Source organism: Sebastes fasciatus, chromosome 23 (assembly GCF_043250625.1).
Source record: "Sebastes fasciatus isolate fSebFas1 chromosome 23, fSebFas1.pri, whole genome shotgun sequence".
Lineage (NCBI taxonomy): Eukaryota > Metazoa > Chordata > Actinopteri > Perciformes > Sebastidae > Sebastes > Sebastes fasciatus.
This window is the reverse complement of record NC_133817.1, coordinates 5,739,757-5,766,760: the sequence shown is the minus strand read 5'-3', so window position 1 is coordinate 5,766,760 and position 27,004 is coordinate 5,739,757. Positions and strand designations below refer to the sequence as shown.

Here is a 27,004-nt window from a genome sequence, read left to right as displayed (position 1 = left end):
TGCTGGTTCTGATATAAAGGTGTCAGAACACACAGTGAGGAGCAGGTTGTTGCGTATGGGGCTGCGTAGCCGCAGACCGGTCAGTTTGCCCCGTGCTGACCTGTGTCCACCGCCAAAAGCGCCTACAATGAGCATCAGAACTGGACCATGGAACAATGGAAGGTGGCCCGGTCTGACGAATCATGTTTTCTTTTACATCATGTGGATGGCGACGAGTTTGAGGTGTTGACTCGGCCTCCAAATTCTCCAGATCTCAATCCGATCGAGCATCTGTGGGATGTGCTGGACGAACAAGTCCGATCCACGGAGGCCTCACCTCGCAACTTCTACAGCACTTAAAGGATCTGCTACTGACGGCTTGGTGCCAGATACCACAGCAGACCTTCAGAGGTCTAGTGGAGTCCATGCCTCGACAGGTCAAGGCTGTTTTGGCGGCAAAAGGGGGACCTAAGTGTATAAGGGTTTAGAACATTATGATAGAAGTATAACTGCATGTGATTATCATAAAGTGGGCATGTCTGTAAAGGGGAGACTCATGGGTACTCATAGAACCCATTTACATTCACATATCTTGAGGTCAGAGGTCAAGGGACCCCTTGAAAATGACCAGTTTTTGGCGAGTTTGGAGCGTTATTTCACCTCTTACCCAGCGAGCTAGCATGACATGGTTGGTACCAATTGAGTCCTTAAGTTTCTAGTATTTGTTAGGGGTGCTGTGATGAAATTTAAGTTTGTAGGCTTTTACACATAGTAAGAAAAGCACAGGTGTTACACTAACACCAACGATGGCTCCGTTGTGTTCATGTGTCCCAGAGACACTGGGAACAACACCAGGACCCTGAGACTGAAGGAATTCAGCCATCCCTCATTTAATTATTTACACCTGTGCTTTTCCTTTCCTTTCCTTTATTAGTGAATTTTACAACTTTTAGGAGAATGATTTAAATGAGTGCTATTTTAAGTGGTTGTATATAAATCATCCTCTGATTTACAGACGTCTCTTTATACATCCAAGCACTGGAGTTTTGTCTCTTTGCTTATAGATTGTTGTGCCGCCCTCTAGTGACCAAGTAAGGCAAGATTTATCTGTCATGTATCTAACAGTGATATTACATACTAACAGTGCTCCAACCTACTAGGCATCCAACTCATGTCTGCTAATTCTTTCCTTGGTAACAGTAAGGGGAGCTTATTGTGTTTAAACAGAAAGAAAGACATCACAATACCAACCATTATTTCAAATGTGACTTGGTGGTTAGTGTAGAGCAGAAACATCAGAAGAGACTAAAGTCAAATGTAACTTCAGAGGAAGGAATTAAAGAGGACCTATTATGCTTATTTTCAGGTGCATACTTGTATTTAGGTTTCTACTAGAACAGAGGTCAGCAACCTTTACTATCAAAGAAAATCTGTCTTGAGCCGCTAAACATTTGATCATTGTGATGAAGGTAACAGTTTATAGTCTAAGTATATAAGTCTAATGCAGTGAGGGCCAAAGAGTTAATGTACGACGGAGTATTAGGGCCACATTGAGGGAAATAGATCTGAGATTTACAGAATAAAGTCATAATATTATGAGGAAAAAATTCGTAATATTACGAGAACAAAGTCATAACTTTACGAGAAAAGACGTAATATTACGAGAACAAAGTCAGAACTTTACGAGAAAACAAGAAAAATAACACGTAAATTACTACTTTATATTATGACATTCTCATATTACAACTTTTTTCTTGTAAACCTATGTCTTTATTCCCGAAATCTATTTTTTTCCCTCATTGTGGCCCTAACACTCCGTCGTACCGTCGTACCATAGACCTACAACAATGATAAATAAAAATGAAAATGTAAACAAAAAACAATTATTCATTTCCATTTTTCTAAATCCACAGGGAGCCACTGGAGAGGAGCTAAAGAGCCCCAAAAAACCCAAAGAACACACGACAGGAAAGGAAAAAAAGCACAATAAGTCCCCTTTAAGATCTAAAACGGAGGTGTTGTCTTCCTCCATGTGACGCCTCTAACAAACACACAGCAGATCAGGAAGCAGCTAATTTATTTCACTACTCTCTGGATACTTTGCACAGATCGTGTTCACTCATTGACATATTTAATACACATTCAGGCGGGGGGGTGGGATTAATTTCATTTGATCCGCTCCGCTCTGCCCCCCCCCCGGGACCTGTGCCTTACATTACAAGCTCACTGCTGATTGGCCATCCCACTTTCTCAACCAATCAGGGCCCTGATTACAATCACACTCATCAGATTCTAGCCCTTAATTGGGCCACAGAGATTAATAAAGGCAATGCACTGTTTTTTAAACTAGGCTTTCATCTGAAATATTATAGAATATTTAAAAAAAGAACATTGACATTATTCATTAATAAGCTATGCGATCAGGATGCCATTTAGGGAGAATTCATCGTACCAGCCGGCACCCTGGAAGAGGCTCTCCACTACGTGAGCTGATGTCGTTCGCTGAGCGTTGCATCTTTAGTATGAACCCCCCCCCCGTTCCCACCCACGCTACCCAGCGCTCAATACAGTAGTTCCCCCAAGTCATCTATGCAAAATAAAGGGCTCTTGCATTACAATTTCTGATTGGGTAATTCTTTTTTTTCTAACAAAATATGAAAATCTATAGAAAAAAATCTTCATCATTCAATAAAAGGTAGAGATATCAAAAAAAGGAAAAGGTTGGCTCTCCGTTGTCTTTCAGTTTGGAGGCTAAATTCCAGCTAGAGGAAATTGCACTTGAGCAGCTGAACGGGTCTGTGAGGGCGTCGCCACGCCGGCAGCAGGGCGAGGGGGTTTCATTTCTTGCGGGCGTGCTTGTATTTGTCCACGTAGGCCTTCACCAGGTTGGCCACCTTACTGGAGTTCACCTCACCGCTCTTGCTGTGACACACCTGAGGGGAAAAAAAAAACATGAGGTCAACGTCACGCTGCCGTAAAGCGGTATCGGTGCCGTTGTATCGGAGCTGTGTTACGAGTACGGGTACCAGTACATGAGCACAGGATTGCAAAAATGTTGGGCACCCTGGACTTCTAACCCCCAAAAGGCACAACTAGACCACACTGGTGAGCTTGACAGGCATAGCAACAGTAACTAAGAGGGGCGGGGCTTAGCGAAGAGCAAGAAATGTTTACCTTCTCCACTGCTTTACGGACGATCTCCTTGTACTCGTCCTTTGTGATTTCATTCTTTTGGTAATAGGGTTTGATGGCATTCTTCACTTCATTGACAGCTCTCTCCTGGATCTGTTGTTTCTAGAACAGAAAGCGGAAATCAGATGACTGGAAAGAGATGGACAGAGAAACAAAACACTTTTTTTGAAAGGTGGTTTTGTGATGGAGTGAGTGACCGGAGGTGGAGCGGTGGTAACCTTTTCTTTTTTGGAGCTGTCAGGTTGAGCCCTGTTATGCTGGCCGGGCTGAGTCGTAGAGGATGGGAGCAACTGGCTGAATGCAGACTGGCCGTGGGTCGCCGAAGCATAACCAGCTTTGGTTGGGGTGGGAAGGAGGCCGGGTTTCCCATAACCCCCCATTGCACTCGCCATCTAGAGCAAACCAGAGAATAAGGATTATGGATGGATATACAGAGTCTGGAACTTAATCCCATCACATCCTCAGCACTAGTCCCGTCTACGCCCCAATATACCATACCTGTGTCGCGTAGCCATCAGGCTGAGCTGCTGCCGTCTGGCCGCCTTGATGCATGGGTGGAGGCGGCGGGGGAGGGGGCGGGAGCCCCTGAGCGCCAACAGCGGGGCCCTGAAGCAGCGGTACGGCGGGGTGGAGGTGCACGGGGCCCTGAGGAGGCATGGCGTACGGCGCCGCGGTCTGCAGGCTGACCGGCAGGGCTCCTCGCTGGCCCTGCATCGGGTAGGGATGCTGGAGAACGTTCAGCTGAGGAGGCATCACGGGCACCGGAGCATTGCCCGGGACTGCCTGGGGAGGAGCGTCGCCCTTAGGGGCATCTGGAGAACAAGAAAAACTAAATGAAGAACTGGTCATCTGTGAATGTACGTGAGCAAAAAACAGCCACATTTTGTAGTTGATTTAAAGTGCTGTATAATTATTTATGTATGGAGATATTAAATTAATTCATAAATGATGAAAATGTGCACAAGATTCAATGAACAACGATCCAATATCATCGATGCAAAGTGAAAACATCTATACATATCATCTTTAAGATACGCCTTTATTTTGAAATTCCCATGGCAACGTCCAAGCACAGCTCATTCCTAAACATCCAAACAAGTGCTAGCGGCAATAGCTTCGGTTATGCTTTCCACACGGACATGAGCTGAAACTTAGTGAGTGGCCTGTGTGTATGACGGTGAGTAGCAGTAATGTTATAGCTGTGAACGTAGCAGTGCAGTGTGCGTGTAAGTTACAGTTGATTGTCAGTGAATAAATGCTACAACTCCTCAAGACCCAAGCTAAGTTCCCGTGTCTTACTTGCTACCTGCTGGTTAAAGTGAGCGGGGTTAGCCCCGAAGTTAGCAACAACTTCAGCTCAGGCTCACTTAAGGTGGACCAGCTATTCTCATTTTATTGACAAGCCGATCACCAGCATTGACCAGCTACTAGACCTCCAACAACAGGAGGTCTATTTTTTATTCTTTTTATTAAAAAGAACAGATTATTTTTTATTTAAATGTCTGGAAGAGCCCAGTAATAAAATTGTCAAATCATATTTTAGTTGCTTTTTGTGAGTTGATATAAATGTAACTGATTGTGTTAAATGGGCAAATCGATCGCAGAATTGAAATCTTATCGTGGCAGACTTTGTGAAATCGGAAAAATATCGTATCGTTGTCCAAAGAATCTATAAAATATTGTATCGTAAAGAAACTGGTGATTTACAACCCTAGTAGCAGTAGTGTTTTTGGAGTGGTGCTAAATAACTGTACTGGCAAAACTGAGGAGGGTTTTGACCTGCTGCTGCGGTTCCCGGCTGCTCCTCCTCTTGTCGGTTCCAGCCTCCTGATCCTCCTCTCTCCCTCTTGGAGTAGTAGTCCTGAACGTCTGCGGGCAGCGACCGCCTGACGGCCCAGCTGGATGCCGATGACCAGCCTGACCGGTCTCCTGGCTCTGAGTCTTTCCTCCGACCGCCGCCCCGGTTTTCGTTGAAGCGGCTGTACGCGTCGTTCCCTGAATTGTTGCCTGTACCTGAGAAGTTGTTTCTGGGCCAGCGGCTGTCGCCCGTTTCCCCCTGCTGGTTGTAGAAGCTACGGCCGCCGCCATCGCCACCCCGCCCTGCGCCCCGGCCACGTTCTCCACGGCCCCCGCGGCCCCGCTCTCTGAAGGCGCTGCTGAAGCCGTCCCGGTTCTTAACGTCAGCGTCCCCACGAGTCTTTTCTGTAACCCAGTCGGGATTTTCAGACCAGCTCTGGCGTTCAGGGGAACTTTCTGTAGGCACACCATTTTCAAAGCGCCCAGCGCCTCCTTGATGTCTCCGTCCCTCACCGCCGGTCCCACTGCCCTGCTCAGACCTCCAGCCGCCTCTTCGCTCCTTCCTCGGGGGAGACTGTTCTCTGGAGGACGGCCGTTCGGGGCTGGGTCGTCTGTAGGTTCTCGTTCTGGATCTTGATCTAGACCTGGACTTGGACTTAGAGCGACTCCTGGATCGCCTCCTCCTCCTCTCACGACTACGCTCCCTCCTAGAATGGTCTCTCTCGCCGTCCCGGTCCCTGTCCTTTTCTCTGCTGCGAGCTCGGGACGAGCGGCTAGAGGGCGGGCTGCCGTCACGTTCTCTAGACCGCGAGCGCCTGGATGATTCTGGCTTGGAATCCCTCTTGGGTGACCAAGTACGGGTTGGGGAGTGGAAGCGAGAGCGCCGCGGCTTGCCATTCTTCCTCTCTTGGCTCTTTTCTCTCTCTTGTTGGTCCTTGTCGCCCTCGTCCTTGGCGGCTTGGCTTGCGGAACCAGGAGGTTCTGCAGCGGCTGAGGCAGCGCTCTCCTTCGGTAGTTCCAAACTGGGACTGTTGCCGTGCTCACTCATGGGTGAACTGCAGTCCATGGGGACAACTTTAGTGTCATCCATGGATGGACTGTCATCTTTTGGTGGACCGTCATCCTTGGGTGGACCGTCATCCTTGGTTCCCTCCGCAGAGCTGTCAACTAGTGAAGGCTCTGATCCAGCCGTTTTCATGTCAGCGTCCTCAGAGGCTTTTGATTCCGGGACAGCTGAATTATCCTCCGAATCTGCAGCAGACGGGGAGGACGGTTGTGGAGAATTCTCACATGATCCAGCCATCATTTCTTTTGAAGATTCTTCATTGTTGGCTTCTTCTGACTCTGCACAAATGTCCATGTCGTCAGCCTGCTCATCACGGTGTGGAGACATCAGGTTGTCCAGCAGAGCATTATCAGAGTCAGAGGGTGACGGTGAAGTCCCTTTCGCAAAGTCAAAGGGTGACGGTGAAGTCCTGTTCTCCGAGTCAGAGGGTGATGGTGGAGTCCTTTTCTCCGAGTCAGAGGGCGATGGTGAAGTCCTGTTCTCAAAGTCAGAAGGTGTCGGTGACGCCCTGTCCTCACAGTCCTTTTCTCCAGGGGAAACGGGACTTGCTGGCTCTTCCTCCTCCCTCTTACTCCGGTCGCCACCGGAGAATGAACCGGGACTGTTGGGAGCTGAGTCCGAGGGACAAGACAGGTCACCGTCCCCCTCGTCTGGTTTCAGTTTGTGTTCATTAGATTGTTCCTGAGTCTCGTCGCTGTCCTGTCCCACATCGTTACGCAAGGGTTCTGCGTCTCCTTCCTCATCAGCAGATTTGAAACCGTCATGGTCTTCGTTGAGGTTCCCTTCGGCATCAGACTGCTGCTGCTGCTGCTGCTGCTTTGAGTTGCTCAAATCCTGTTCCTGATCACTTTTGTCTTCTTCGTCCTCCTTCTTGTCACATCCATCACCCTCGTCCTCTCCCTCGCTTGCCGCCGGGCTGCTGACGACTTCGGGAGATTTTTTTTTCTTGGCCGGGGCTTTCCGTTTCCCACTGGCCTTTCGGTTTGTTACCCGTTTGCCCTTCCTCTTGGCCGGCACCTGAGAAGCCCTGCTCGGTTTGGTGGGCTGGCCGGTAGACGAGTCGGAGTCCGGCGAACTGGACTGCGGAGGTGATGACGGGTCTGGCGCGGGAGCCTCTTCCTGTGATTTACTGTTGCGTCCAGATCGTCTGGCTGGTAAAGACTTGGCCTCTTTGGTGGGAGCTTTGGAGGTTGAAGCTCGACCGCCCCTCTTCTCTCCTCCTTTGGGACACGTGATGGCGCAGACAACACCCTGAAAGACTGTGGGAGAGGAACCATATGAGCAAGGGCCTATAGCATTTACAGATACAAACCTTTTTAAACTATACATCATTTAGAAATCTATCCAGTCATCTAGATTGCTTAATTTTCTGTGTTAGAAATTGTTCGCTACTGCCATTTATACTACTTAAACAGGTGGGAATCTTCGAAGAATGATCGAGCAGTTCCAAGCTCCAATTTGTTTACACGTGTAAGTACCAATCTCAAAAAAAAAAGACAAGACTCACCGAAATGGCCGGGGCCGAACAGTGAACTGGAGGTGAAGGGAGATGGAAATGGGCTGTGGTTCCAACCAGCGGGATGGAAGTTCTGCCTGTAAAACCAACAATATACAAACACAAAAAACAACTTATCTCAAAGATACCATGCCATCTGTTACATTTCTCTCAATGACAAGAAAAAACACACGGTAAGGGCATTGTCAAATTTCCTCTCAACGACTGAATACCACGTATTCTTGCTTTTGTTCCGCATTACTATATCTATGTTTTTTTGCCTCGCATGCAGCGGTGCACCAGCTGCAGTGTACGAGCACAACAGACAACCCGTCCGGGAGCATTAACTTAGCAGCCAAGGTGCTAAGGACATACATATACGGTCGTACTGTAAAGGACAGAGCGTATCCTGTACAGATTGTAAAGCCCCCCTGAAGCCAATTTGTGATTTGTGATATTGGGCTAAAAGATTGAACTGGACATAAATAGGAGATGTCTGCTTCCGACTTCTAAATCTGGACTTCGAAGGGCAAACGGCAACAGGGGCAAACAAAGCACTGTAAAAGTAAACGTGTCAGTTGGGATTTCACTACCTTGAGGAGCCGTTAGCAGGGATGGGAGCAGCAGGAGAAAGCCACGGACAGTCTTGCGCCTGGGGTTTGCAGTGTTTGAACCCGGTGTCATATGGTATGTCCTCCGCCACCCACACAGGCTCTGCACTGCAGGAGGATGAAAACGAGATAAAGAGTTATATATATATATGAAGGACTTCCAAGGAAGGACGCTGAGACAAGCCTCATCATAATTCATCATAGAGAGAAGCGTGACTTACATGTCCTGAGTCGATGCTGTCGTTAAAGAGACGCAGGGAGACGGTGACCAAGTGCAGCACTCTGTTCCTCTCACCTGGAGGAAATACATCTGATTAGACTTAAACCCCACATTAAACATTAATATTACACCAAACACTGAAACGTGAACATTGTTAAAAGGAACTAAATGGAAAAACACCTTTTTTCTGCTCAGTGAGGAGGGGTCGTCGTCGTTACCTGGAAAAGACATTTACAGACTGTTGACCTTGTTCACAGCATGTGAGTAGGTCACGCATATTTCTGGAGGAAGAGGGGCGTTAACATACATTTCCTCACGAGTCCTTTTGTTTTGCCGTCTGCCGTCCTCTCCGCCTTTTGCCGCCTGAGTCTTCTTGCAGGCTTACTCCTGAAAAGAAAAAACAACACCTTTGTTGTTCTCAAGTTGATTTAAAAGTCATATTCAAGACACGGAATTTGATACTACGACATCCCTTTTCTCTGATTAATGATTAAGTAGATCTCATTAAGTATTCCTCTAATCTCTATAAAGACCTTTGAGACAACCTTATGATCCTATAAAAAAAAAAACCTGACACTCACTTGAGACAGACTTTTTGTTCGGGGTTTCTACAGCAGCAACTCTCAGCTTCAGGTGGAGTCGCTCGTTTCCTCACAGGAACCTTGAAACAACAAACAACAGAAGCACATTTCATTTTAGTGCCAAATTTTTAAACTCGCTGTCGAAGGAGAGAAAATGATGATGTGAAGCGGGTTAACTGAGGCTTTCAAACTCAGATTTGAGGCACATAAGATACGTGAATATTCACTGTCTGTCTGGAAAATCACTAAATGATGCTGGCGTTAGCTTGAGTGTGAGGCTGCTGCAGTAATACAGTCATACATTAACGTTATAGCAGCATCAGACTGTCGTCTCAAACTAAATCTCAGCCTATAGATCAAACAGTTGGCTATTAACAGGCTGGTTATTAACACTTAGCCTAATGTGATTCAATCAAATATGTATAGATGCCTGGAGAAGCAATATCCGGCCACTGTGTTGGACGGGGGGGAAGAAGACTGAAGGGACATGACGGCGATCAACCTTCATTTATTAAGGCATTGCAAACGCTCAGGTTCAGGCAAGGTCGCAAAATAATTATTAGACATGTATAAAACGTTTGTATAACAAGAGATGAATGCATACCAATTTGTCAAAATGATAATCCTAACATACGTCAAATTGCATTGAAGTCTGTTGGGCCTTGACTTTTTGCGAAATACCCGTATATGCCGGTCTGATGTATTAACAGCCGCCCAAGTACATTTAGCATTTTGAATTTTTTGTATCCATCGGAGAGAACGTCACCATCCGCAATCAATTAACTAGTGGCCGCCGGGGAATGAATGGAGCGCTGTGCTCTGCTGGCGCTGCGTCAACTGTCCGGGCCTGACCAACGGTGGGACTACGGTGGCGTGCAGCGGCCTGACGAACTGCTGCACTCCGCCCACCCCTCGCTGGATTGACAGGCTTCTAGTGACTGGGCCGGCAGGTATGCAGACAGGTATAAGCCCAGACAAGGGCACCTAAATTAAAATTGTTTCCCCCTTAAGAGAGCAGGTAATTTCAGATTACCTTCTTTGAGTTTACAGTGTTGGATTAGGAAAAGAGCAGCAGCAAATGGCCTCTTGTGAATGACAACACAGCCATGATATCCTCAGCTATGACAGGGAACACACGGGTAGAGCGCAGACTGACCTGCACACAGCTGAGATTCCCGTCCCATCTGTAAACATTAGTGAAAGGTCTTCTGTCCACCGGGCAGGAAGGAGCCATCTGCAACTGTAAAAGGGAATCAAACGTCTTAAAAGAGAAAACAATTCATGCTGGTCTAAATGCTTTACAAGCTTTTCCACTCTGGAGGAAACACTAGATGTAATGTAGCGTCACCTCTGCCCATGTGAGGAGACATCTGAGGCAGAAGACGTGACAGCAGCTGTCGGGCATGGCGAGCTCGCCTCCGGCCAGGACGCCCAGGCAGATAGGACACCTCTCTGCCTCCTCAGCATCCGTCCCATCGGGCGGGCCTTGGCCGCCTGAACACAAGTATTTAAATTATTTATGATGCAGATCTGATGCTTTCTACTCAGTGAACAGAAAAAAAGCTGCACTAAGATAAAGGTTTGTCAACGAGGAGATGCGTGGATATACTATGACTGATGGGTCATACTGTTAATGCAACATATTGCATACATTTTGACCCAAAACATCATTGTGCCGTGTAAAGTCTCACCACTTCCAGCTCCAGTCATGTCCGCCCTGGGCTGTCCTGATCACCACTACAGCACAGAGAAAGAGAGAGAAGGAAGATGGTGTCATTGATGCAAAGGAGAGGAGTACAGCTGATTACGTACACTATGTTATCCACTCTGTTTAGCCCACAGGGAAATAAAACTATAGTATTCTTATAATAGCAGCAAGACACGAAATAAAACACTGTAAAAGACGAAAGTTGTTGAAGTGATTAGAAACCTGTTAGATTGGTGTGTTTATATTTCCAAGAGAGCAAGTGGTTGGTGATGTTTACATCATCTCCACTACTTACTATGGAGCTTTAAAAACAGAACATGTGTGCTGTGATAATACATTTTAGATGAATTGAGGTTGGAACGCAACTACTTCCGTAACTGAGCCACAAAATCAAATATAAAACTTTTTTCCCCCAAGACATAGCAAAAGCTGCTGCCACTGCAGCCAGAACCGGATGAAGCAGCAGAAACTGGATGGATGGTATTGATTATTAGTCCAGCTCGAGCATCCAGAGCTCCTACAAATCCAACTTTTAATGCCACAGAAAAAGTCTAACAGAGGACAGCCCGAACCATTCAAGCTCAGTTTTCACTAATAATCAGTTGAGGTTGAAGCTGTAAAGGTGTGAAAATATCGATGCACGAGTATCACGATATTATGTTATTACTGTATTGATTCTCCAAAGCGCTGTATTGATTTTTTACCTCTTAAAAAGCCGACACTATTCTGTCTTTCGGAGGTTGTAGCGGGCTCAGTTTAAAGCTAGAGTGAGCTAGAATGTCATACTTGCGTGACGCGAAGGAAGCTAAATAACACTCCAAAGTTACGTTAAATTTTGGCGAGGAAAAACTGGCATGGACATTTTCAAAAGGCGTTCCTTGACCTCTGACCTCAAGATATGTGAATGTAAATAGGTTTTATAGGTACCCACGAGTCTCACCTTTACAGAAATACCCACTTTGCAGTATAAATGTGTTATTTTCACCTATTCTAAAACTGGTGTATTTGAATATTTCTGCACGCTGGGGTCCCTAAACAGTCAAGGCAACAAGAAGTTGCTGGTGTATGGTTTATTATTTTAATAAAAAATAATTCACTAAACTTATATCTGTATTTATTTGTCACATTTTGTGTTACAGTTAGGAAAGCAATGTTTAAGTCAAGCCTGATGTTGCCTTACTCATAAAAGAATGATCCCAGTCATTTCCACACAGTGTAGCATACAGCTTATTAATAAAACACTGGTATCGGATCGGTACTCGATACCTACAGCCCAGGTATCGGTATCGGTATCGGGACTGAAAAGTCAGATCGGTGCATTCCTAACTGTCCCTGCTTGAGACTTTTATAAATTACTTTATTAAAGTAGATCAAGCAGACCATAATTCTCCTGTAAGATGTCTGTGTGACAGTAAGCAGGAAGTCTGTGGCTGAGATTTAACAATATCTGATCCGGAAACAGTCTTGGCTTTCACCACTTTCATTATAATAACCATCTTAAAATGTGTCTAAAAGTGAAACCTGTTCAACAGAGCCTCTGTGATGTGTTAAAAACCCTGAGGTTTAATTTCTAAACACTTAAAATAAACCAACACAGGCCATTAGTCACTAGCATTGTGTGCGTCATTGATGGATATAAATGGAAATCATCGTTGGTTGCAGTCCTCATTTTGACATTTTAAAACTATACAAGTGAAAGTGAACTATTTTGTTCTATTCGAGTCTGACTCACTTTTTGTTCTGCAATAGTGACACACAACAGTAGTCTAAAAAAAAACAATACAGACAGCTACTGACAAGATCTGTGATCACGTCTAAATAATTTCAGTTAACTTAAAATGTTATTTATTGGTGAATAACGTAGGTCCATCCAGCAGACCACAAGACTTCTGTTAGCGGTCTGTGACAGTAAGCAGGAAGTCTGTGGCTCTGATTTATAATAATATCTGATCCGGAAACAGTCTTGTCTTTCACCACTTTCATTATTATAACAATGTTGTATTATAACGATGTTAAAATGTGTCTAAAAGTGAAACCTGTTCAACAGACAGTTAAAAACCCTGAGGTTTCATTTCTAAACACTTAAAATAAACCAAAACATGCAATTAGTCACTAGCATTGTGTGTCATTTCTGCACTATCCCCTTTGCTGATATACACGGCAAATTCCCCCACAGTGGGTCTAATAAAGGAAAATATCTTGTCTCACCTAAAGGGCCAAGTATCGGTATCGGTATCGGGACTGAAAGAGTCAGATCAGTGCATCCCTAACTGTCACTGCTTGAGACATTTATAAATTACTTTTAATTGATTACACAGACAATTCCTGACATATACTTCTTTGGATAAAATGGTAATCGTTGTAGGTTGCAGTCTTCATTTTGACATTTTAAAACTATACAAGTGAAAGTGAAATGTTCTGCAATAGTAATATTGCAGAACATTTACTGTAGTTCCATCCAGCAGACCACAAGACGTCTTCTGTTAGCTGTCTGTGACAGTGAGCAGGAAGTCTGTGGCTGAGATTTAATAATAATATCTGATCCGGAAACAGTCTTAAAATGTGTCTAAAAGGGAAATCTTTTCAACAGACTCGGACCAGAGCCTCTGTGATGTGTAAAAACCCTGAAGTTTCATTTCTAAACACTTAAAATAAACCAACACAGGCTATTAGTCACTAGCATTGTGTGTGTCATTGATGGATATAATGGAAATCATTGTTGGTTGCAGTCCTCATTTTGACATTTTAAAACTATACAAGTGAAAATGAAATGTTCTGCAATAGTAACATTAGCCTAAAAACCAATACAGACAGCTACTGACAAGATCTGTGATCAACTCTAAATACTTTCAATTAACTTAAATGTTATTTACTGGTGAATAAACGCAGATCCAGCAGACCACGAGACTTCTTGTTAGCTGTCTGTGCAATAGTCTGTTTATTGTAAATACTGTATATACTGCTCCTATTTTTTATATTTCCTACCTATTTAAATGGTTCATATTTTGTTTCACTTTGTTTAGCTCTTTTTTTGCACTATCCCCCCTTTGCTGCTGTACACTGCACATTTCCCCACTGTGGGACTAATAAAGGAACTTTTTTATAAATTATTTTTAATTGATTACAAGACTTCTGGTAGCTGTCTGTGTCTGTGACTGAGATTTAATAATATCTGATCTGGAAACAGTCATTCAAACAGTCAGTCTTTCATTACTTTCATTATAAGTAGCTTAAAATGTGTTTAAAAGTGAAACCTGTTCAACAGACTGTTAACAGACAGGTAAAAACCCTGAGGTTTAATTTCTAAACACTTAAAATAAACCAACACAATTACTTTTAATTGATTAAAACAGACAATTCCTGACATATACTTCTTTGGATAAAATAGAAATCATTGTATTTTAAAACAAAAAAGTGAAATATTTGGCTCTATTTGAGTAACAGTAACCTAAAAACCAATACAGACAGCTACTAAAAACACCTGTGATCAACTCTAAATACTTTAAATGAACTTAAATGTGATTTACTGATGAATAAACGTAGATCCATCCAGCAGACTTCTTGTTAGCTGTCTGTCTGACAATATCTGATCCGGAACTAGTCTTGTTCTTTCACCACTTTCATTATTATAATGATGTTAAAATGTGTCTTAAAGTGAAACCTGTTCACCAGAGCCTCTGTGATGAGTTAAAAACCCTGAGGTTACATTTATAAACACTTAAATAAACCAACACAGGCCATTACTCACTAGCATTGTGTGTGTCATTTCAATGCTAACACAGTCTCAACCCACACTTAGCCTCTGATTAAACCCTTTAATTCACATTAAATCAGCTGTTTAATGTGACTAAATGTGAGTTTAAGTTGTTGAACTTGTGAAACAGCATGCTGCTGCTGTAGTGTGTCTTATCTCAGCTCAGCTCTGGCCTGTCTCTCTCCTAAAATTAGCCTCAACTTGTCCAACCAACCAGTGCCAACACGACGATGACAACATGACTGTTGTTGTTGGGTTAGCACAGACTAGCTCACTGCTAGGTTAAAAACACCAGCTACCTAAAGCTATTAGCTGACTGTTCTTAGCACTGAAGCAAAGAAGGATACATAGTTTATAATATCAGCCAGGAGGATTACACTGAAGGTCACAAGTCAGCTAGCTAGCAAGCTAGCAAGCTAACAAGCTCAATGCTAACTAGCTAACGCACCTGCTAATGTTAGCATGCTAAGCTAAGTTAGCTCCCAGTTAGCTTAGCTTAAAGGCTAACTGTGGTGACTCACCTGTGAGTGTTTCTGCAGGTCGGTTCTCACCTGGTTGAATGTGTTTAGAGTCCTAACTCCTGCAGTGAGCTGCAGAGTGAGCGGTAACTGCGAGGAGGATAGTTTAAGGCTGATATATATATAATAAAGAAGAGCGGTAGCTTTGAGAAAGTCTCAGCCACATGTCTCCAGGTCTGATTGAGAGCTGGTGACGTCAGCGCCCCCCAGCGGAGCCGCCGGGTGTTACGTCACACAGCAGAGAACAGCAGAGATGATTTATTATTATCGCTCTGTGGTGGGATGAACAGTACAGAGAAATACAGCAACAGGTGAGAGAGGAGACAAATCGTTAGTTAAATAAAATTATAATAATTTAAAAATATAATAAAAAATATATATATATTTTATATATTTTTTTATAATTTATTTAAATACTTTTTTTAAACATTTCTTTATAATTTTGTATACACATATTTTTATATATATATATATATGTTTTATTTTGTATTATTATTATTATTTTATTTAACTTTAACGTATTTTTCCCCTCCAAAGCCCCAAAGTTAATTAGAGAAAAAGAAAGAAAGAAAGAAAAATATATTTGTATTATTATTTATTTTTATTTTTATTTTGAATTTAGTTAGGGGTCATTTCTGTTTATATAAATCAACGTTTTTGATGTCATACAATTTAGCTGATGGAGAGAAATACATGTCATATGCCATAAGCTCATTAGACTGCCCAGATACACTTGGTCCAAATAATATATATATATACAGTATATTATCAGCCTATTTTATATACATATATATATATGTATATAATTTTTTTTATTACAATTAATTATTTATTTATTTATCTATTTGTCTTTTTCTTTTTTTTTAATTTAATTTAACTTTTTTTTTTTTTTGTTCTTTGCCTTTTTGCATTGGCAATGGGCAAGGGTTGGGTGCATTTGTGCTCTATTTGTACACCTGTGCTTTTCCTACTATGACAAGTCAAAATGTGTGATGTGAAAAAGGCCTATTAGGAGTTGTTTTAATTACATTGTTTCTAATTTGGAGATCATGCAATCATATAAAGTGGGTGTTAACTCACTGCCCTCCAGTGGTCACATTGAGAAACTACATCAAGATATGTCCAGTCAGACATGGTGACATATTTTGAAAAACAAAAACTGTTTCTTTTAGTCATTTTATTTTGAAAGTTTTGATGAGAAGTATTAGTAGCAAGGCTGGATCATAGATGGTCTATATGGGCTGGATTAGCACCACCAAGGTGGGCCCCCGGGCACTGAAGCTCTGAAGCAATGTAAGCCACCTGCTCCATGCCCACCCACATTGCCACTTGCTCACCACTTGCCCAGCCATCTCACCAACAACAAACTTGTATTTCATTCTGGTTGGATAAGCTTTGTGTCATATTTCTGTGGAGCCTGACATTTAAAAGAAGCCTTCTTTTTTATGAGATTTGCAGCAATTTGAAGGTAGATACCATTTGTTACACAGAATTTGTGCTAAAATTAACCAATTTTTACCACTCAATTGATACAAAATTATCAATAATCCTTCCAAAATACCACGTTAAGACACCAAGACCTTGAGGAACACCATAGAAAAATTATTTGGTATCAAAAACGTTTGACATTTGGAGATTTCGGCAAGAATTGCATTTTTTCAGCAATTAGATGGCGAGCACATCTGTTCTGGAAACTACTCAGAAACCCCCTTATTTTCAATCTACATAGGAAAGCCATCCATCCTCTGAATGCTCTAGGTCTCTAGTTTGTGGCTGTAAAGTTTCCTGAGGCTGTGATTATCCTAGAGGTCACCACAGGTCATTTTATACAGTGAAGTCAAGTTTAAAAAAATTGTCTCACTATATTGAAATGGCTGCTATGGGGACTAACATCATCACACATGAATACAGTTGGGCTCATTGGATCCACAAGAATCTCAGCTTTACAGTGAGACCCAAGTTATGTATTTCTAAGACTGTTTAGGGACCCTAGTATGCAGAAATATTCAAATACACCATTTTAGAATAGGCGAAAATAACACATTTTACTGCATGTGATTATCATAAAGTGGGCATGTCTGTAAAGGGGAGACTCGTGGGTACCCATAGAACCCATTTTCATTCACATATCTTGAGGTCAGAGGTCAAGGGACCCCTCTGAAAATGGCCATGACAGTTTTCCTCCATTGTTGTGAAAGAATCCTTCTAAAAACCCAATGACATCACAAGTTTGAGACTTCTTCTTCTCTGGTTTCTGGCTTTGAGAGCGAGAGAGAGAGGAACTCATGTTCACAAATATTGATCGACCTTTCCTCGACCGTGGAAATAACATATTGGTAAAATTATTAATTTGGGGTCGTGTTCCCCTTTAAATTTCATGCACTCTCAATCCCTGTTGTTGTGCAATGTGGATTTCTTTTTCCAAATTAGTACTCCACAATCTTTCCATGTAACCCATGGCAACTGCATTTACCTGGTGGAATACAACTCGACTGTTGCATGTGCTTTGATAGATGGGAAAATGAGAGAGAGAAAAAAAATAAACAAGCGTAAAAACCAAAGCAAAATGTTCAGTGTTTTATTTAAAAACTATAAACAGTCACCAAAGTAAATAAAGCCAATCTCTAACAGACTGTTAGGTCTATGTATAGTCACACATCCTACTGACACCGCAGAAATGAGGATGGTTGGGTTCGCCCCGGTCAGATGCTAATACGACAGGCAGTCATAAATGTTACACAACACACGGTAGAGAGGACAGTCTTGAGGACGTGAGCCGGAATGTGGCATGGTATTAAGAATGAAAAAATAGTACAATAAAACTCCACACTATATTAAGATAGAAAAAAGTAGTGAAGAAAATATCATACCTGCACGTAAAGCAAAGAACACAGGAGAAAACCTGTATAAAAACTCCATGTATTTAAACCAATTTACAAATACAAAAAAATTTTGGTACGCGCACTGTGCCCGTACAATGACAAAACGCTTACAGTGGATATATGTTACTTGTGTGTGTGCGTGTTGAGGGTGGGAAGGGGGCGTGTGAGGGAAGAGAAAGGGAAGAGAATACCTTCAATATTTTTTTTTCTTCTACAAAATGACATGAGATATATTATTCCATACTCTTTCAGCCAGCAAAATGAGTTCTACAAGGTATTATAATACAAAAAATGTCACAGTTCCACAAAAAACTGTTTTTAACCCCCTCCCTAAGCTTTACAGCATCAGTACCTTTGCAGAATTATTTACAGGTTTTTAAGTACATTCATCCACTGCTGAGTATAGAATCACATTAGATACAAGTGACCAGGGATCATAAAAAAAGCAAAAAAAAACAAAAACAAACATACTACTTTATTCAATTCTACCAAAGTAATGCTTCTATTACTCCACAGAGCAAGTTCTCCAGTGGCTGCATCGGCATGAAAGAGGATCTTCTTTATATATATTCACAACATATTTACAAGATTCTTTTTCATTAATTGTAATGGTATTCATTTCAATAATAAATAAGTGAAAATATATTGACTCAAGTAAGAAAACCAAGCTACCAAGTTTCTAAAGAAAAAAAAAAAAAATGGATCTGCGCCAGTTGCCAGCTGCTGAGTCCTCCTCCTCCTCCTCCTCCGTCACCGACCCTAGCCCCACCCCCTTTCGCCCCCGCCCATCCGTGCTCTTCAGTCGACCGCCACTCGTTCCAACGCACACATCAGTTCACGGGACGAAGAGAAAAAGAAAAACAGAAAACAAAAATGTGCTCATGTTTGGGGTTTCGTCGGTGGAGTCCCTCGGGGAAGCAGTCTTAAAGAGCTCCCCCTGGTGGGCAGCTGGTGGAAGACCCCCGTGGCAGTTTCTTTTTTTTTGTGTGTGTGTTTGTGTGGATGGAGGAGGGTGGGGTGTTTGAACACGGGTTGGCGAGGAAGGAGGTGAGGGATGGAGAGGGGGGGGGGTTGGAGGTCGGAGGTTGGAGGGTGCTGGGTTGCCGGGAGCGGCAGAAGGAGGGCCTTCGTTTCCGGTTCCCGCCTACGCTCCCGCCCCTCTGCAGACCCCGCTACGGCTCACCGGTGGCTTCCTCCCTCTCATCTCAGGAGAGAGGGGGGGTTTGTAGAGGTTGTCCTTTTGGCGTTTAAGCCTGGAGCGCGCGCGTCAGTTCGTAAAGGCATTTGGCTAACGTGGTGGAAACCTCCATGTTACTTAGCGCGAGCACAGAGAGGTGCGTCTCATGCCTCTTTACCAACCTGAGAGAAAGAGAAACAAAACTAAAGTTAAGAGTGTTCTTCTACATTCTGCACAAAGAAACAACAAAATCTTTATCCAAACCACCAAAAAGTGATCAAAATAACCGAAACACAGATACACCTCAATATAATGCATCCAGCACAAAACTAATAACTGGATTATAACATATATACATATAACATTTAAGCTCCACAAAAGGTGGTATGGATTGCATTGTATTGTCAGTAGGGCTGCTTTTTTTTTCATAACATCCATCTGCTCACAAGGCAAGGGGAACAAACGGAAGCAAATACTCAGAAAGTTTCACTCAACACTCCTCAAAGCCAGAAGGACACTTACATGCGACCACAGTCAGAGTGCTTGGCGATGTTCTTTAACGTTAAGGCAGCAGTTAGTCGTATGTGTTTGGTCACTGGTCCCTCTTTCTCGTCCTAGGAGAGGAAACAAAACAACAAATGGATTCATGGATTCCACCACAGAGATGAGAGAGATTCAGAAGGAGGGGGAGAACCACAGAAGTGGTTCCCAACATATTGTCCTTGTAGCCCCCTCTACTTGTATCTAAGAAAAAATTGTGTAATTGTATGTACAATCTAATGGAGTTTTCTAACATTAAATCTTTGTGCAGATTCCAGCCTAACAAAGACCTGGAAAAGTCACAGCATTTCCAGTCAATCCTTATCCTGGGTTTGAAGTGAAGGAAAACAGTGGGATTTAAAAAAACTTCAGAGCAGCTTACGTCCACCTCGGCCGACCGAGAGCTTTCATACGAGTCATACAAAAATGTGAGCTCCGAGGTAAATCGGGGAGGAATGAGGTAGCCTTGTTCTACTCACAGTGAAGTCCCTGAAGACCAGGTTTCGAGAGCCTCTGCGAAGGGCCATGAGAGCTGCGCTCGGATGATTCACGATTGCTTTCGGTGCTCGCGGTGTCGGAGTGCTGCCTGCCGCTGGCGGAGTCCTTTGGAACAAACCAAGCATAAACCCGAACACATTAATATCATCTGTCAAACACCACCATCAGAACACTGTTTAGCCCAGAAATAGTAACGCAGTAGTAGTTCCTGAACAATCTATCTACCATTCAAATTACATTTAGTTTGAATGTCCACACTGACTGGACCCAAATGAAATCAACCCAGAAGAATAAAGTGTAGTTTCAGGCATCAATCATGCATCAAAATGAATACTGAATAAAGAAAGGTGTATGTACTGGGAAGAAGTCTGATTGGGACTTTGCGCCTGCTGCTCCTCTAGCTTGAGTCCAGCCAGCAAAGCCTCTCGAGAACAGTGCTTATCCTGGAAAAGAAAAGAGTGGAAACTATTTAGATAAATACAACTTATCGTTGTTGATGGTACTATAAAAAAAAAGTGCATTAAGAAAAACACTGAGCAACAAAACACTGGAGGGAGTCTCACCTGTAGATGCGTGATGAAGGACAGTCTCTGCCGAGGAAAAGGTTCACACCCCTCCCATTGACAGTGGCCTCCATATACACCTTTTCCACCGTGTTGCGTCGCCGCGTGGTAAAACACCCGAGACGGCGTTTCGAACCACCTGGAGAAGAAGAAGAAAGAATTAAAATCAGCAGAGCTCAACAGCGGCTTAGGCTGAGGTTGAATTGCGAACGTCCGCGTCCGACACGTACCGTTTACAGGACTGCCACAGACACTTGAAGTTCTGCCCTGCTTTCCTGGTCTGCTCTGGCGGTGCTGCTGCGGGGCTTTGCTGTGCTGAGAGGTGAGGAGCAGGCTGGGATACAGGGGGCGGGGTAACTGTAGGCTGTTGGAAAAAATATATATGAATTAATAAAAAATAAATGGAGACATCATCAAGTGACTTTTGGTTACAAAATAAAAGGACTTCTAAATATTCACCAGCTGCAATCGTCCCCAAACTCTACTTGTCGGCTGAGATGTAACCCAAGCCTCTCTAGTGGCAGAAGTTGCTCTCTCAGCTGCTTTGCTATAGGAGGTGGGTATCGGAGAGAGCCACATGGTCTTAACTGGCCTCACCTTCTTAACCTCCAAACATTAACTCACAAGTGATGTGCAATATATGCATATTTTTTTTTTTTTTTTAGATCATTTTTTTGTGCCTTTTATTGAGAGTGATAGTGGTGAAATGGGGAGAGAGAGGGGATGACAATGCAGAAAGGGCCATAGGTCGGATTCGAACCCTGGGCCGCCTATACATGGGGCGCCCGCTCTACCCGGTGAGCTAACCGGCGCCCCCAATAAATGCATATTTGCTGGTATTGAGTCCTGGCCAAGACAGTCAGCAGCAAGGACACAAAGTTGCAGACACAGAGATACAAAAATACAGTTCACAAACACTAAAAATACTAAAATTTGCATTAAAAGAGAACTATCTGAAGACAAAGGGGGACAAAAATGAACTTTTGCGGGAGTCAGCTGTACAACAAAGGCAGCTAAAAACATTGGCATGCCATAGAGTCTGCTTCTTAAGCCTTAATTTTAGATTTAAAAATGTTTAATGATAACAGCTCCTTGATTTTCAAATCATTTGGAGCAGATTCCAGGCTGAGGGTGCAGAATATGCAAAAGCCCTTTCCCCAATTTTTGTCCGGGCTTTTGGGACAGAGAGCACAGAGAGGTCCTGTGAACACAGTGAATACTGTCCACAATTTTTTCTCCGTAATAAAAACACTTAAGTAGTGTGGGAGCAGACCCAAATGCAAAAAAAAGTTTGGTGAAAAAAGAGAGCTATACAAATTTTGTTTTTAATCCCATGTCTTATCTAGCCTATGTATTGGTTGTGTTTTAAATAATTTATAAAATAAACATTTGACAAAAATAACAGTAAAATAACAAAATATGTGAATCACTCGACTCAAATAGTTTTGATCAACAAGTTGCGATTTGCTTTACGTGTACATTTTACGACCACTAGCCTCCGCTTCAAAACAACGCGAGCATGATGATAGAGAAACATGCCTGTATGTCTGCATCAGTCCAGCCCACCACATCAGGCTGGCAAACTCATTCGAATTCAGATCAGTTTATATGATGGAACAACGGCATTAGAATGTGCCAGGGGTCACTTCTTTTCCCCATCGGCTGGCTACTCCATATCCATGTGGACAGCCCGGGTCCAACACCACCAAGCTGACAAAATTCTGAATTTTGACACAGCGGTTATCAGCCGGCATCATGACATTGATGCAGTAATAGACTACTGTAGCATACCAGACTATGCTGTAATCTGAAATCAAAGTAGTGGCTATATATTGTAATGAGAAACATTATTCTACTCAACCTGCAGACTGCAGTAAACACACACTGTGCCAGCGTCTTAATGAGCCCTGAACCAAATCAGACTTTTCCTTCCATCTCCTACACGGACAGACAGCAATTTGAGTGCCAAACAAGTCCCTTTTCCTAACTGCACAACATTTGTAATTCAAAGGTATTGTCTGATTTTAGAACATTACAAATCTTAGAGCATAATGTGCCGCTTCAATTGAGTTACATAACGGTGTGTTTCAGCATCAAATACTGGAATCGTGTTAGAAAAGAAACCCTGTAAAGTTTCTCATCTAAACACAGCTCCTACAGGAAAACACACAGCATGCTATAAGCATGGTGTAATGTTTTACCCATGATGCTCGTTTTAGTGTCCGTTTTGGCATCTCACAGACATGAAATAAAAACAATCTCAAGGATTGGTGCCCGAACAAACAAAAACAAAGGTCTTTCTGTAATCTTTGCTCAGTGCTAAAATGCCAAAATGACTGCCAATGGCCCTTCCTGGCTTTTGTTGCTGTATTCTCGACGGCCTCTCTGCAGGTTTAACTTCATTCTGTTCCACAGCCAAAGACATTAGCAATTCATTCAGACAGAGGGAGGCAGTGAATGGAGAAACCAAAGAGCTGGTTCTGCTCTTTCTTGGCGAAAGAATCTGAGGTCATAGCATCTTGAATCACGTTACAAAGACCACAAAACAAGTCTACAAACTACAGCTTCCAGCTGCTACAGCTGAACTCTGTTTTAGAACAATTTGTAACATGTCTAAAGGCGCTGACACACCAAGCCGACGGCCGCCCATCCGACAATTTGGGGCCGTTGGTGAGCGTCTGTCGACCTAGTTTTTGCGGTGTGTCCCGCATCGTCGGCTTTAGCCTGCCCGAGTCGGAGGTTTTTCGGCCGATTCAGCATGTTGAATTGGCCGAGAGAAACCTCTCTGATTGGCTGACGTGAGGAAAGCGAGCCAACGAGTAAAGTCAAGACGAAAAACACAGAAGGCTCTTCTCATTTTTCATCTTCATCTTCATCTGATCGGATATTTTCACAACAACACGGCCATCTGGAATGAAGCTAAGTGGCGAGTGGTGTGGAAAGGGTCGGCAAGCGCCGCTCTACTTCATGTACATATCATAACGGCTTGAATATCTGCCTTCCTCGGTCTTCTGGTTTCTCTTTCTTTGAATGATGAATACAGACAGGCACAGAATGTAAGTGCCAACTGGTCTGCTGTAAGTCTTTGCGGCATGTTCCAATGTAACTTGTCGGCCAAGACGAACGCGACGTGGGGCGATGCAACAGTCGGCCTTAATCACTGTTAGTTCTTTGACGTCGGCGTGGTGTGTCTGGGCCTTAACGTCGCGTAAATTGAGTTGTTTAAATGTGCATTAATAGATTTTTTCCCTCAGTCAAAAATAAGCAGATTACAGCTGACTACATTAGCCATCCTAAAAATTGCAAAGAGTATGTGCTACAGTTTGTGTGTACACATGTCAGGCTGGCTACATTCACCTCCAGAAGAGGGATTTGAAATTATGCAAGAAAAAATATATTCAAATCATGAATAAAGAATTAAAACGGAGATGCCTCTTACATGTCTGCTAGACTGAAGGGAACATATGTGTTCTAGTGAATGTAAATACCATAGGATACCCTTAACCAAAACAGTAGGTGGTAAATTAGACACACAAACATAGCCACAGACAACATCCATGACTTGCAAATACTCACCCTTGTGTGTCTGTCACAGACATGCAGACACATTTAGTGACAGCCCTGACATTCAGTCACACTACTAGCAGACATGATAAACATGGCTTACTGCAAGACTAACCCCTCCAATGACTCACCGTCGAGCCAGCTGCCAGTGTGGGCGAGCAGTTCCTCTGCTGAGTGGCGTTCTCTATTGCTACTTTGGCTACTGTGCTTGGGTCTGTTCCCGCTGGCACCGCCACCATGGTGGCGGTGCTGCCGGCGTTGTTGGGGTCGCTGATGGTGATGATCCGCACCCCCACTTTGTTGGGGATCCCCGAGGACACCGCCGCCGCGCTGCGGTCCTCGTTCTCGGCCGGCCTCTTGAGACCTCGGGGCTCGGAGGCCACTCCGTTTGCGGGACTCTGGGAGGTAACAGTGACGGTGGGGGGGAGGGGGGAGTGGGGGAGCAGTTGCTGTCTAAGCACGGGCGTGGCAAAGGCCGGCCCCATAGGTCCATTGGTTAGTTCCGAGGGAGGCCTGTTGCCGACTGCCTGGGGTCCGTTAGCCAGGCGCTCGGCCTGCTGGGCTTTGGCAGTGTCCTGCTGGGGGGGAGGAGGACTGGGAAGAGGGGGGTCTGACCCGTGACTCCTCTCAGAAGGGCCCACCTCCCCGTTCCCCAAGTACTGTTTGGAAGCAATGTGATTTGGAATGTTTTTGTTTAAGTTGCCACCGCCGTCACCCCGATCAAAGTCACACACCCCGTTGACTAGAGTCTTTTTGGGGTCGGGGTTGCCCTCCAGGGGGGTGTTCAGGCTGGGGGAGAGGGCCTGCTTCCCATTCGCAGGGTGACCCTCCGTAGCCGGGCCGTTGAGCGCCCCCTGGCTGTTCCCTGAGTGGTATGGAGGTAGATTAGACTCCATGCACTTCCGACCGTTTAGCAGCTTGGCACCCGCCGCGACATCGCCATTACTGGTTTTGCCGTTGGAGTCTCCTTCCGCCAAAGACGAGTTCTCCATCACCTCTATTTTTCTCTCGTGGATGTGCAGCCCCGTGGCGTCCTTGGCCTCCTCTTCCTTTTGACAAATGATCTTGTCTCCTCTGAGGGGAGCCGGCAGTGGTGGTGGAGGTGGCGGTGGTGGAGCTGCAGCAGCGTGGTGGGGCGCTGCAGTAGAGAACTGAGGAGGGGGAACTCCCGGAGCCACGGCACCCTGGCTCACAACAGCAGCGGTAGAGGTGGTGAAGCCAGTGTTGGGGACCACGGTGAACGTGACTTGTCCAGCTGCCGTGGGGCCCTGGATGATGGTAGCCGCCCCTGAGCTACTTGTGGAAATGAGCTGGCCCGGCAACAGCTGCACTGTCTGGAGGGCCGGGGCTCCTGCAGCAGGAAGCTGACCAGGAACCAGCTGGACATTGAGCTGCTGAGGCTGAGGAGAGGGGTTCTGGGTGGTGTAGCTCGTCTGGTAGATGACCTGCGGACTGGGGGATAGCGTGCTGTTGGGAGGGGGCACCTGTGGAGCGGGTAGGATGAGCTTCCCCCCCGGGGTAGAAGGCCCTCGCTTTGGAAGCAGTAGCTGTTTGATCAAGCTGGACTCGGTGGAGGTAGGCTGAGAGGGAGGAGGTTGGGAGATAAGTTGGAGCGGTTGTTGATGCTGCTGTTGGTGGTGCCGTTTCATGGACAGTGCGTGGCTGACAGTTTGATTGGGCTGGGTGCTGGAGTGAGACGCGGGGGGCGGGCAGGGGCTGGAAGCAGCTCCGGGCTGCCCTGCTATCTGAATAGTCTGGGCGCCGGGAATGGCGGAGGGGTTGGCAAGAACGATCTGGTGTATGGCGGGGCTGTAGCCCGAGCTCGGCTGGGGGTTGGGGCTGACTATTACGACACTCTGCGCCTGCTGCTGAGGCTGCTGGTTGGGAGTGGCTATCGTGGCGGTCGGTCCGCCCGACTGGTTTGGCGCTGGTTTGGGGGCGATATTCTGAAATGTGACGCGTGACCCCTGGGCCACGCCCGCGATACTCAACACCGGACCACCCGCCTGGATGGAAGAAGAGGACGTCGCCGCCGCACATTGAGGCTCCACCTGGTGGGCTCCAGACAGAGGAGGGGTTTGAGGCAGGGCCGGGTGCTGGGCGATCGGGGGGCACACGCCTTGCACCCTGGCGGTGAGGATGTGGCCCTGCGGTACCTGCTGAAATAGCGTGACGGGCGTCCCCATGGAGTGTTGCAGAGCAGCGGCGGGGTTCTGGGGGCTGTGGTTCTGGGTGGCCGTCGCCGACGTCGGAATCTGCACCACCAGACCGGGTCGGACCTGTTGCTGCTGCAGCGCTGCCGCCAGAGGATTCGGCGGTAACTGTGGAGACACCTGCGGGGCCGCCGGGTGACGGGGAACAGTCGGGTGGCTTGAGTGAGGATACTCCTGTGCAGTCGTGGCCATGGGTGGGGCGGAACCAGTGGTGCTGGGGCCCATGACCCGGACAAACTGGGGTCCAAGACCGGGAGGCCCGAGAGGTAAGCCTGGTCACACATTAACACACAAACAGAACTGTTCAGATCCTAGGCAGCATCTTAGGTGACTAAACAAAATCTGATGCATTTCAAAAAACATGATCAATTCTACTATTTGTACCTGGAGGCGGGGCCTGAGGGTCTCCAGGCGCTGCTGGAGGTGTCGCAACTGCTGCCGGATTCTGCTGCTGAGGCTGCTGGTAGTACAGCTGGATGGGCAGTGGGATTGACCGGCGCCTCAGCCCGACCAGGAGGATCTGAACCTGCCCGTTGGCCTTGGGCTCCTCTTGCCGTCGCATTGTGTGGCTGGGAAACACGGTCCTGCGGTGGTGGGAGGAGACACGGGTTCATCACAAAGGGAAATACTCACTGGTATCTTATCT

General features: G+C 45.0%; 2 protein-coding genes across 8 annotated transcripts in view; both read right to left on the bottom strand.

Moving 5' to 3' along the window:
• Positions 1 to 2,039: 2,039 nt before the first annotated feature.
• On the bottom strand, positions 2,040 to 15,130 carry scaf11 (SR-related CTD-associated factor 11). Of its 4 annotated transcripts, none has more exons than XM_074626477.1 (15): positions 14,925 to 15,130; positions 10,633 to 10,678; positions 10,290 to 10,435; positions 10,098 to 10,181; positions 8,942 to 9,021; positions 8,668 to 8,747; positions 8,541 to 8,578; positions 8,362 to 8,435; positions 8,123 to 8,248; positions 7,542 to 7,627; positions 4,951 to 7,293; positions 3,670 to 3,983; positions 3,390 to 3,563; positions 3,154 to 3,273; positions 2,040 to 2,912 (listed from the first exon to the last, which is right to left on the bottom strand). In XM_074626477.1, exons 2-15 carry the CDS (start codon positions 10,649 to 10,651, stop codon positions 2,817 to 2,819), a joined length of 3,780 nt encoding a protein of 1,259 aa, XP_074482578.1. In that variant the 5' UTR covers positions 10,652 to 10,678; positions 14,925 to 15,130; the 3' UTR covers positions 2,040 to 2,816. The 4 variants fall into 4 exon arrangements, with proteins under 4 accessions (XP_074482578.1, XP_074482576.1, XP_074482577.1 ...); XM_074626475.1 differs by having other exon boundaries at positions 7,542 to 7,637; positions 8,124 to 8,248; positions 14,925 to 15,129; XM_074626476.1 differs by having other exon boundaries at positions 7,542 to 7,637; positions 8,124 to 8,248; positions 14,955 to 15,096.
• Positions 15,131 to 17,483: 2,353 nt separating this feature from the next.
• arid2 (AT-rich interactive domain 2) overlaps positions 17,484 to 27,004 on the bottom strand; it is a 43,917-nt gene continuing 34,396 nt past the window's right edge. For all 4 annotated transcript variants that reach the window (XM_074625353.1, XM_074625354.1, XM_074625352.1 and 1 more), the window contains 8 exons: positions 26,743 to 26,942; positions 24,277 to 26,630; positions 20,812 to 20,945; positions 20,582 to 20,720; positions 20,376 to 20,461; positions 20,000 to 20,123; positions 19,503 to 19,594; positions 17,484 to 19,162 (listed from right to left, as the gene is read on the bottom strand). In XM_074625353.1, coding sequence (XP_074481454.1) covers positions 19,051 to 19,162; positions 19,503 to 19,594; positions 20,000 to 20,123; positions 20,376 to 20,461; positions 20,582 to 20,720; positions 20,812 to 20,945; positions 24,277 to 26,630; positions 26,743 to 26,942 — 3,241 coding nt within the window. In that variant the 3' untranslated portion in view covers positions 17,484 to 19,050. The remainder of the gene's footprint in view (positions 19,163 to 19,502; positions 19,595 to 19,999; positions 20,124 to 20,375; positions 20,462 to 20,581; positions 20,721 to 20,811; positions 20,946 to 24,276; positions 26,631 to 26,742; positions 26,943 to 27,004) is intronic.

Bases quoted from the DNA above. Each gene is read 5' to 3' on its own strand.
- scaf11 (XM_074626475.1), bottom strand. The intron at 3,984-4,950 runs GTCAAAACCCTC...CTTGTTCTCCAG, and splicing joins GCCGGGAACCGCAGCAGCAG to ATGCCCCTAAGGGCGACGCT. The intron at 3,564-3,669 runs GTATGGTATATT...GGTTTGCTCTAG, and splicing joins CTGATGGCTACGCGACACAG to ATGGCGAGTGCAATGGGGGG.